The sequence below is a fragment of the Pecten maximus genome, chromosome 1 (assembly GCF_902652985.1).
Source record: "Pecten maximus chromosome 1, xPecMax1.1, whole genome shotgun sequence".
Taxonomy (NCBI): Eukaryota; Metazoa; Mollusca; class Bivalvia; order Pectinida; family Pectinidae; genus Pecten; species Pecten maximus.
In genome coordinates this window covers 58,427,740-58,439,823 of record NC_047015.1, presented here as the reverse complement: position 1 = coordinate 58,439,823, position 12,084 = coordinate 58,427,740, and the positions used below count along the sequence as shown (strand labels likewise).

Sequence of the window (12,084 nt, the reverse complement as noted above, 5' to 3'; positions counted from 1 at the left end):
GGGGACAGTTTATTGTGAGTGATGGTGTTGTTGTTTCTAGTTGGAGACAGTTTATTATGAGTGATGGTGTTGTTGTTTCTAGTTGGAGACAGTTTATTGTGAGTGATGGTGTTGTTGTTTCTAGTTGGGGACAGTTTATTGTGAGTGATGGTGTTGTTGTTTCTAGTTGGAGACAGTTTATTGTGAGTGATGGTGTTGTTGTTTCTAGTTGGAGACAGTTTATTGTGAGTGATGGTGTTATTGTTTATAGTAGGGGACAATTTATTATGAGTGATGGTGGTGTTGTTTCTAGGTGGAGACAGTTTATTGTTAGTGATGGTGTTACTGTTTCTATTTGGGGACAGTTAATTGTGAGTGATGGTGTTACTGTTTCTAGTTGGGGACAGTTTATTGTGAGTGATGGTGTTGTTGTTTCTAGTTGGAGACAGTTTATTGTGAGTGATGGTGTTGTTGTTTCTAGTTGGGGACAGTTTATTGTGAGTGATGGTGTTGTTGTTTCTAGTTGGAGACAGTTTATTATGAGTGATGGTGTTGTTGTTTCTAGTTGGAGACAGTTTATTGTGAGTGATGGTGTTGTTGTTTCTAGTTGGGGACAGTTTATTGTGAGTGATGGTGTTGTTGTTTCTAGTTGGAGACAGTTGATTGTGAGTGATGGTGTTGTTGTTTCTAGTTGGAGACAGTTTATTGTGAGTGATGGTGTTGTTGTTTCTAGTTGTGGACAGTTTATTGTGAGTGATGGTGTTGTTGTTTCTAGTTGGAGACAGTTTATTATGAGTGATGGTGTTGTTGTTTCTAGTTGGAGACAGTTTATTGTGAGTGATGGTGTTGTTGTTTCTAGTTGGAGACAGTTTATTGTGAGTGATGGTGTTACTGTTTCTATTTGGGGACAGTTAATTGTGAGTGATGGTGTTGCTGTTTCTAGTTGGGGACAGTTTATTGTGAGTGATGGTGTTGTTGTTTCTAGTTGGGGACAGTTTATTGTGAGTGATGGTGTTGTTGTTTCTAGTTGGAGACAGTATATTGTGAGTGATGGTGTTGTTGTTTCTAGTTGGAGACAGTTGATTGTGAGTGATGGTGTTGTTGTTTCTAGTTGGGGACAGTTTATTGTGAGTGATGGTGTTGTTGTTTCTAGTTGGAGACAGTTTATTGTGAGTGATGGTGTTGTTGTTTCTAGTTGGGGACAGTTTATTGTGAGTGATGGTGTTACTGTTTTTAGTTGGGGACAGTTTATTGTGAGTGATTGTGGTGTTGTTTCTAGTTGGAGACAGTTTATTGTGAGTGATGGTGTTGTTGTTTCTAGTTGGGGGCAGTTTATTGTGAGTGATGGTGGTGTTGTTTCTAGTTGGGGACAGTTTATTGTGTGCGATGGTGTTGTTGTTTCTAGTTGGAGACAGTTTATTGTGAGTGATGGTGTTGTTGTTTCTAGTTGGAGACAGTTTATTGTGAGTGATGGTGGTGTTGTTTCTAGTTGGGGACAGTTTATTGTGAGTGATGGTGTTGTTGTTTCTAGTTGGGGACAGTTTATTGTGAGTGATGGTGTTGTTGTTTCTAGTTGGAGACAGTTTATTGTGAGTGATGGTGTTGTTGTTTCTAGTTGGAGACAGTTATTGTGAGTGATGGTGTTGTTGTTTCTAGTTGGAGACAGTTTATTGTGAGTGGTGGTGTTGTTGTTTCTAGTTGGAGACAGTTTATTGTGAGTGATGGTGTTGTTGTTTCTAGTTGGAGAGAGTTTATTGTGAGTGATGGTTGTGTTGTTTCTAGCTGGAGACAGTTTATTGTGAGTGATGGTGTTATTGTTTCTAGTTGGAGACAGTTTATTGTGAGTGATGGTGTTGTTGTTTCTAGTTGGAGACAGTTTATTGTGAGTGATGGTGTTGTTGTTTCTAGTTGGAGACAGTTTATTGTGAGTGATGGTGTTGTTGTTTCTAGTTGGAGACAGTTTATTGTGAGTGATGGTGTTGTTGTTTCTAGTTGGAGACAGTTTATTGTGAGTGATGGTTGTGTTGTTTCTAGCTGGAGACAGTTTATTGTGAGTGATGGTGTTATTGTTTCTAGTTAGAGATAGTTTATTGTGAGTGATGGTGTTGTTGTTTCTAGTTGGGGACAGTTTATTGTGAGTGATGGTGTTACTGTTTCTAGTTGGGGACAGTTTATTGTGAGTGATGGTGTTGTTGTTTCTAGTTGGAGACAGTTTATTGTGAGTGATGGTGTTACTGTTTCTATTTGGGGACAGTTTATTGTGAGTGATGGTGTTACTGTTTCTAGTTGGGGACAGGTTATTGTGAGTGATGGTGTTGTTGTTTCTAGTTGGGGACAGTTTATTGTGAGTGATGGTGTTGTTGTTTCTAGTTGGGGACAGTTTATTGTGAGTGATGGTGTTGTTGTTTCTAGTTGGAGACAGTTTATTGTGAGTGATGGTGTTGTTGTTTCTAGTTGGGGACAGTTTATTGTGAATAATGGTGTTACTGTTTCTAGTTGGAGACAGTTTATTACGAGTGATGGTGGTGTTGTTTCTAGGTGGAGACAGTTTATTGTTAGTGATGGTGTTACTGTTTCTATTTGGGGACAGTTAATTGTGAGTGATGGTGTTACTGTTTCTAGTTGGGGACAGTTTATTGTGAGTGATGGTGTTGTTGTTTCTAGTTGGAGACAGTTGATTGTGAGTGATGGTGTTGTTGTTTCTAGTTGGAGACAGTTTATTGTGAGTGATGGTGTTGTTGTTTCTAGTTGGGGACAGTTTATTGTGAGTGATGGTGTTGTTGTTTCTAGTTGGAGACAGTTTATTATGAGTGATGGTGTTGTTGTTTCTAGTTGGAGACAGTTTATTGTGAGTGATGGTGTTGTTGTTTCTAGTTAGAGATAGTTTATTGTGAGTGATGGTGTTGTTGTTTCTAGTTGGGGACAGTTTATTGTGAGTGATGGTGTTGTTGTTTCTAGTTGGAGACAGTTTATTATGAGTGATGGTGTTACTGTTTCTATTTGGGGACAGTTTATTGTGAGTGATGGTGTTGCTGTTTCTAGTTGGGGACAGTTTATTGTGAGTGATGGTGTTGTTGTTTCTAGTTGGAGACAGTTTATTGTGAGTGATGGTGTTGTTGTTTCTAGTTGGAGACAGTTTATTGTGAGTGATGGTGTTGTCGTTTCTAGTTGGGGACAGTTTATTGTGAGTGATGGTGTTACTGTTTCTATTTGGGGACAGTTAATTGTGAGTGATGGTGTTACTGTTTCTAGTTGGGGACAGTTTATTGTGAGTGATGGTGTTGTTGTTTCTAGTTGGAGACAGTTTATTATGAGTGATGGTGTTGTTGTTTCTAGTTGGGGACAGTTTATTGTGAGTGATGGTGTTGTTGTTTCTAGTTGGAGACAGTTTATTATGAGTGATGGTGTTGTTGTTTCTAGTTGGAGACAGTTTATTGTGAGTGATGGTGTTGTTGTTTCTAGTTGGGGACAGTTTATTGTGAGTGATGGTGTTGTTGTTTCTAGTTGGAGACAGTTTATTGTGAGTGATGGTGTTGTTGTTTCTAGTTGGAGACAGTTTATTGTGAGTGATGGTGTTATTGTTTATAGTAGGGGACAATTTATTATGAGTGATGGTGGTGTTGTTTCTAGGTGGAGACAGTTTATTGTTAGTGATGGTGTTACTGTTTCTATTTGGGGACAGTTAATTGTGAGTGATGGTGTTACTGTTTCTAGTTGGGGACAGTTTATTGTGAGTGATGGTGTTGTTGTTTCTAGTTGGAGACAGTTTATTGTGAGTGATGGTGTTGTTGTTTCTAGTTGGGGACAGTTTATTGTGAGTGATGGTGTTGTTGTTTCTAGTTGGAGACAGTTTATTGTGAGTGATGGTGTTTGTTGTTTCTAGTTGGAGACAGTTTATTGTGAGTGATGGTGTTGTTGTTTCTAGTTGGGGACAGTTTATTGTGAGTGATGGTGTTGTTGTTTCTAGTTGGAGACAGTTGATTGTGAGTGATGGTGTTGTTGTTTCTAGTTGGAGACAGTTTATTGTGAGTGATGGTGTTGTTGTTTCTAGTTGGAGACAGTTTATTGTGAGTGATGGTGTTGTTGTTTCTAGTTGGAGACAGTTTATTGTGAGTGATGGTGTTGTTGTTTTTAGTTGGAGACAGTTTATTGTGAGTGATGGTGTTGTTGTTTCTAGTTGGAGACAGTTTATTGTGAGTGATGGTGTTGTTGTTTCTAGTTGGAGACAGTTTATTGTGAGTGATGGTGTTGTTGTTTCTAGTTGGAGACAGTTGATTGTGAGTGATGGTGTTGTTGTTTCTAGTTGGGGACAGTTTATTGTGAGTGATGGTGTTGTTGTTTCTAGTTGGGGATAGTTTATTGTGAGTGATGGTGTTGTTGTTTCTAGTTGGAGACAGTTTATTGTGAGTGATGGTGTTGTTGTTTCTAGTTGGAGACAGTATATTGTGAGTGATGGTGTTGTTGTTTCTAGTTGGAGACAGTTGATTGTGAGTGATGGTGTTGTTGTTTCTAGTTGGAGACAGTTTATTGTGAGTGATGGTGTTGTTGTTTCTAGTTGGAGACAGTTAATTGTGAGTGATGGTGTTGCTGTTTCTAGTTGGGGACAGTTTATTGTGAGTGATGGTGTTGTTGTTTCTAGTTGGAGACAGTTGATTGTGAGTGATGGTGTTGTTGTTTCTAGTTGGAGACAGTTTATTGTGAGTGATGGTGTTGTTGTTTCTAGTTGGGGACAGTTTATTGTGAGTGATGGTGTTACTGTTTCTATTTGGGGACAGTTAATTGTGAGTGATGGTGTTACTGTTTCTAGTTGGGGACAGTTTATTGTGAGTGATGGTGTTGTTGTTTCTAGTTGGAGACAGTTTATTATGAGTGATGGTGTTGTTGTTTCTAGTTGGGGACAGTTTATTGTGAGTGATGGTGTTGTTGTTTCTAGTTGGAGACAGTTTATTATGAGTGATGGTGTTGTTGTTTCTAGTTGGAGACAGTTTATTGTGAGTGATGGTGTTGTTGTTTCTAGTTGGGGACAGTTTATTGTGAGTGATGGTGTTGTTGTTTCTAGTTGGAGACAGTTTATTGTGAGTGATGGTGTTGTTGTTTCTAGTTGGAGACAGTTAATTGTGAGTGATGGTGTTATTGTTTATAGTAGGGGACAATTTATTATGAGTGATGGTGGTGTTGTTTCTAGGTGGAGACAGTTTATTGTTAGTGATGGTGTTACTGTTTCTATTTGGGGACAGTTAATTGTGAGTGATGGTGTTACTGTTTCTAGTTGGGGACAGTTTATTGTTAGTGATGGTGTTGTTGTTTCTAGTTGGAGACAGTTTATTGTGAGTGATGGTGTTGTTGTTTCTAGTTGGGGACAGTTTATTGTGAGTGATGGTGTTGTTGTTTCTAGTTGGAGACAGTTTATTATGAGTGATGGTGTTGTTGTTTCTAGTTGGAGACAGTTTATTGTGAGTGATGGTGTTGTTGTTTCTAGTTGGGGACAGTTTATTGTGAGTGATGGTGTTGTTGTTTCTAGTTGGAGACAGTTGATTGTGAGTGATGGTGTTGTTGTTTCTAGTTGGAGACAGTTTATTGTGAGTGATGGTGTTGTTGTTTCTAGTTGGGGACAGTTTATTGTGAGTGATGGTGTTGTTGTTTCTAGTTGGAGACAGTTTATTATGAGTGATGGTGTTGTTGTTTCTAGTTGGAGACAGTTTATTGTGAGTGATGGTGTTGTTGTTTCTAGTTGGAGACAGTTTATTGTGAGTGATGGTGTTACTGTTTCTATTTGGGGACAGTTAATTGTGAGTGATGGTGTTGCTGTTTCTAGTTGGGGACAGTTTATTGTGAGTGATGGTGTTGTTGTTTCTAGTTGGGGACAGTTTATTGTGAGTGATGGTGTTGTTGTTTCTAGTTGGAGACAGTATATTGTGAGTGATGGTGTTGTTGTTTCTAGTTTGAGACAGTTGATTGTGAGTGATGGTGTTGTTGTTTCTAGTTGGGGACAGTTTATTGTGAGTGATGGTGTTGTTGTTTCTAGTTGGAGACAGTTTATTATGAGTGATGGTGTTGTTGTTTCTAGTTGGAGACAGTTTATTGTGAGTGATGGTGTTGTTGTTTCTAGTTGGGGAGAGTTTATTGTGAGTGATGGTGTTGTTGTTTCTAGTTGGGGATAGTTTATTGTGAGTGATGGTGTTGTTGTTTCTAGTTGGAGACAGTTTATTGTGAGTGATGGTGTTGTTGTTTCTAGTTGGAGACAGTATATTGTGAGTGATGGTGTTGTTGTTTCTAGTTGGGGACAGTTTATTGTGAGTGATGGTGTTGTTGTTTCTAGTTGGAGACAGTTTATTGTGAGTGATGGTGTTGTTGTTTCTAGTTGGAGACAGTTGATTGTGAGTGATGGTGTTGTTGTTTCTAGTTGGAGACAGTTTATTGTGAGTGATGGTGTTGTTGTTTCTAGTTGGAGACAGTTTATTGTGAGTGATGGTGTTGTTGTTTCTAGTTGGGGACAGTTTATTGTGAGTGTAGTGTTGTTGTTTCTAGTTGGAGACAGTTTATTGTGAGTGATGGTGTTGTTGTTTCTAGTTGGAGACAGTTTATTGTGAGTGATGGTGTTGTTGTTTTTAGTTGGAGACAGTTTATTGTGAGTGATGGTGTTGTTGTTTCTAGTTGGAGACAGTTTATTGTGAGTGATGGTGTTGTTGTTTCTAGTTGGGTACAGTTTATTGTGAGTGATGGTGTTGTTGTTTCTAGTTGGAGACAGTTTATTGTGAGTGATGGTGTTGTTGTTTCTAGTTGGAGACAGTTTATTGTGAGTGATGGTGGTGTTGTTTCTAGTTGGAGACAGTTTATTGTGAGTGATGGTGTTGTTGTTTCTAGTTGGGGACAATTTATTGTGAGTGCTAAATGATGTTTGTGTTTTCATTAAAGAAAGTGGAATGACAATCTATACATTTTCCATGGTTATGTTATTGTTATGCTGTATTGTTCCTGGCTACTTGACTGTCACACTTTGGCCCCTAACAACACCAAGATATCAGATTCTGTATAGACATCTTTCATTCAAACGACTTCTTCTCAATAACCGGACAGCCGCGGGTACTGATATCTGGCCTGTAGTATGCTGGGATGAAGAGCTACCAAGTTTGTTTAAATGAATGACCTTGTCTTACTTTCAATGTCATCTGGGTCAAAAGTGTTAAAATCTTCAAACGACTTTTTCTCAATATTCGAAAGTCTCAAGGTACTGATATTTGGACTGTAGCATGCTGTGATGAAGAGCTACCAGGTTTGTTCAAAATGAATAACCATGATCTTCATTCAAGGTCACAGGGGTCAAATATAATAAAATCTTTACAACGACGTCTTCTTGTTAACCAAAAGGCCCAGAGACCCAATATTAGGTGTGTAGCATGCTGGGATCAAGGGCTACCAAGTGTGTTCAAATGGATGATCTTGACCTTCATTCAAGGTCACAAGGATCAAATATGCTAAAAAAAATTCAAGCAACTTCTTCTTGATAACCAAGAGGCTCAGAGACTTGATATTAGGTTTGTAGCATTCATGGGTAAATGACTATAACAATTGTTCAAATGAATGACCTTAACCTTCATTCAAGGTCCAATGGGTCAAATATGCTAAAATATATCAAACCTCAGGTGACCGTAAGGCCCATTGTTATACAGTCTTCTGATATAATGATTTTGATTAAAGAAACCTAAGTACGTATCAATAGATTTGATATTCAGCATGTTGTAATATTGTACCAAGATAATAGTTTGTCCTAAAGTGTTCTATCTTAAGAAGACATCACATACTCGGTATAACTCAATGATAGACCAGGCCTTGATGCGATCTTACAATGACGACTCCCCTTCAGAAGGTGGGCCATGATTTACTTAGTGTACAGGTTGTTTTTATGTCAATTTGACTTCGCTTCTTTTGCAGCCAGCGATTGGTAAAATCGTAGAAAAATGACAAATAGAATGACGTCTACTATGAACTCGAAAAGGGAAAAAAAAAGAGGTGTTTATTAGTCTTGCATGTTGTGGAGGACAGGGACATAGAAATGCAACCATTTCGATAGGAACTGTAAAATATTTAGTTTAATCCATAGTGTATGATGTACATCATGAAAATAGCATTAACTTGGAAAAGACACATACCTGCGTTAACGATACAGATGTAGAGTAAGGTCAAAACAACACAGAGCCTTGTCTTCATACTTAAGGTAAGTCAGTGTCCGACACGAGAGGACAGGTGTTGTCTTCAGGAAGATAAGACTTCTTATCACACTTTCCAGCGTATTTATACATAAGTAAGGCATGAGGTGTGTAACTAGTTACGACAGAAATGCTTGTGCCTTTGTTATCTGGACCACTCCACAATTGATATATGTCGCAATGGTGCCGCTAACATTTCAACACAGAATGCATAGTGTAATTCTAGCAATAGATCTCCCTTCCCAATGTCACCGTCCAAACTTCAAGTGCTGTTCAATCGCAAGACAGCGTTTACTGACGTCAAACCGACGTAAAATAAAGTTTCTCCTTCTCTGTTGTCTTAGGACCTCGCGACCGGGCCGTATTACACGCATGAACATGTACAGGACAATTAACGGTCAAATACCGGACATGTACAGGACAATTAATGGTCAAATACCGGACATGTACAGGACAATTAATGGTCAAATACCGGACATGTACAGGACAATTAACGGTTAAATACCGGACATGTACAGGACAATTAATGGTCAAATACCGGACATGTACAGGACAATTAACGGTTAAATACCGGACATGTACAGGACAATTAATGGTCAAATACCGGACATGTACAGGACAATTAACGGTTAAATACCGGACATGTACAGGACAAGTAATGGTCAAATACTGGACATGTACAGGACAATTAACGGTTAAATACCGGACATGTACAGGACAATTAATGGTCAAATACCGGACATGTACAGGACAATTAATGGTCAAATACCGGACATGTACAGGACAATTAATGGTCAAATACCGGACATGTACAGGACAATTAACGGTTAAATACCGGACATGTACAGGACAATTAACGGTCAAATACCGGACATGTACAGGACAAGTAATGGTCTAATACCGGACATGTACAGGACAATTAACGGTCAAATACCGGACATGTACAGGACAATTAATGGTCAAATACCGGACATGTACAGGACAATTAATGGTCAAATACCGGACATGTACAGGACAATTAATGGTCAAATACCGGACATGTACAGGACAATTAACGGTTAAATACCGGACATGTACAGGACAATTAATGGTCAAATACCGGACATGTACAGGACAATTAATGGTCAAATACCGGACATGTACAGGACAATTAATGGTCAAATACCGGACATGTACAGGACAATTAATGGTCAAATACCGGACTCACCTAGCCCCAAGTTCACCTAGCCCAAAGTTCACCTAGCCCAAAGTTCACCTAGCCCCAAGTTCACCTAGCCCCAAGTTCATCTAGCCCAAAGTTCACCTAGCCCCAAGTTCATCTAGCCCCAAGTTCACCTAGCTCAAAGTTCGCCTACAATGTAGCCCCAAGATGACCTAGCCCCTGCCTGAGCTATTTCCGAGCAGATGTTGTATTTTCAAACCCCAATGACATGCCTGTTTGATTTACCTGTCTATGTGTGATTGGCATCCCTTATGTAAAACAGTCAAAGAAACTGGTATTAGTTTGTGTTATCTTATTGTATAGCGTCATTCCGTCCGTCCGTCTGTCCGTCTGTCCGTCCATCCGTCCCCCGGTTAAAGTTTCTTCAGGGGTCTGCAGTTCAGTCATATCATGTGTTGTTGTCCTTATGTTCGTGTGTGGACTTACAGCGGAAATATCGATTTAATTTAGAAGAACAATTTGTATTTTTGGAAATTTTGGACTTGTTTGGGTCTTGCGCAATATCTCGATTAAAGTTTGTGTACAAGTGTCTTCAGTGGTCTACAGTTCAGTGGGATAATGTATGATTGTCCTAATTTGTGACATGGATGTCCATGTGGGGTTTAATAAGGACATTATTGATTTAATTTGGGGAAGTAATTTGTATCTTTAGAAAAAATTTGGACGTGTTTGGGACAATACGGATTTAATTTAGAAAATGTTTCTATTTATAGAAATTTTGACATGCTCGAGACAATTTGGATTAGATTTTTATTAGGGATTTCCATGTCGAAATTTCCGAAATGGAAATCCCTATTGTTTAAGTTATTTTTTTTCTTATTTAATTGAACGTTTAATTATAGTACATGATAGCAAACATCGAGCTGATCATTACACTAACATATTGCTGATCATAAATTTCAAGATCAAGGTCACAGGTCTATAAATAGAACTTTTTTGAACGTTTTTTTTTTTTTTTTTTTTTAACGACCATAACTCCATACGCGATCGTTCTATTTCATTTACATTCAGTGTGTCATGTAGTTCATTGTCGGGGCTAACTTTTCTCAACTACATATTATCAGAGATTACGTTCAAGTTCTTTATTATCTTTGAGTCGTCCGACTCATTAGTAATCTACACATACACAATATAGTCAAGGTCACGACCTCGCTATGAGGTAAACAAAATGTTGGGGATAAAAACTTCTCAAACTAAGTATTTTTTTCATCGCGCATGATAGGTATGATTCAGTGGGACGGAATGCACTTACAATGTCAGCTCCTTTATATAGGCACATACAGACTTGATATTTGGCACAACAATAGTATATAAGACTGGCTACAAAAGATGCTACTTTACCTTGACCATTCACGGTCAAATATTTACATTCTATGTTGCATTTGCCAATATGTCGTTAGTAAACCAAATTGTATTCATGAGACTGTATACTACAATTTATAGTGATTCGGTCAGTGTAGGAATACAGCTCCAGGTGTTGTTGGTTAAACAATGGCCGCCAGTTACTTTCGGTCCAGACACAGGTGCCTGACTCGTTTTATAAAATAATAAAATATATAGAGTACATATAAATGAGTCTCATTTATATGTACTCTACTGTTCAGTATATGTTATTATTTTATAAAACGAGTCAGGCACCTGTGGTCCAGAGAGCTTTGGAATGCTAGCATTTATTTACAGAAACCACAACGAAAAATAAAGCAACGTCACAAGTTATGAGAGTATTATTTTATAATTAGAAAAATGTAGTCAACACGAAATAACTGTAAGTGCCATTCTTGATCTATACGAAATATGATCAAATTGTCAATGTCGTCACACTCACAGGGGCTCGTTCCGAATTTTCAGAAAAGCAAGACACGACAACAATAAAAGTAAAGTATTTTATTTAAAAAAAATCTTGTATAAATATCAGGAGTATCGACATGGTTTCCGGTTGTGTATGTAGGCCTACTGGATTTTAGTTTTGTGGTTATTCACTGATGTCAAAGACCTACCTTACAAAATCGAGCCCCTGTGAAGTTGAAAATCGTCTGCTCGTTAGCGACACTGAGTTGGCCGGTTAGACTGGAATCTGTTTCGAACGAAATATCCTTGGAATCGTTTTCCCCTACTGTCAAGACGACTTTCATTTAGAATTTAAGAGCTGATATTCTTCTTAAAATAACGTAAATCCAGTCGATAGAAACATAAGTGTTTCCGAGGAATCGAGTCTGTCCTGGGCAATGCCCGTTAAAACGCCGCATCACTTCTAAATGTTAACTTATATCATTGCGCAGAAAAAAACGGTTTCGATTTTAAACAATCAGAAATTATGCAATTGTGAACAATTTGAAGATACATACAAACGTATATAAAATAAAAAATAAAGCCAAATGTGTACAAAAACGATCTTATGTGCTTGCTATTAATAACGTCATCAGGGACTATATTATTCCTTCTGGAAATTTGTCTATCACTGACGTCATCAAGTTCAAATACCATTTGAACTTGATGACGTCAGTGATAGAGTAAGCGGCAAATTTAAACGCGTCATAACCTACAGTAAATAAAAAATCTTTATGAATGTAAATATAAGCATTGAACTGTTACCAAATGGTAGTATACAGTCGATATGAATACAATTTGGGTGACAGATAAATATTTCATGTCGCCCTGGCGACATTCTATTTATCT

At 38.1% G+C, this 12,084-nt stretch overlaps 1 protein-coding gene across 2 annotated transcripts in view; it reads right to left on the bottom strand.

The window, feature by feature from the left end:
* Window positions 1–8,250, bottom strand: part of LOC117339329 (suppressor of tumorigenicity 14 protein-like) — a 32,165-nt gene extending 23,915 nt beyond the window's left edge. Inside the window, exon 1 of one of the 2 annotated variants that reach the window (XM_033900874.1) lies at window positions 8,130–8,250. In XM_033900874.1, the coding sequence (XP_033756765.1) occupies window positions 8,130–8,187 (58 nt within the window). In that variant the 5' untranslated portion in view covers window positions 8,188–8,250. The remainder of the gene's footprint in view (window positions 1–8,129) is intronic. The other variant, XM_033900865.1, reaches the window with a different exon arrangement.
* Between the last annotated feature and the right edge of the window lie 3,834 nt (window positions 8,251–12,084).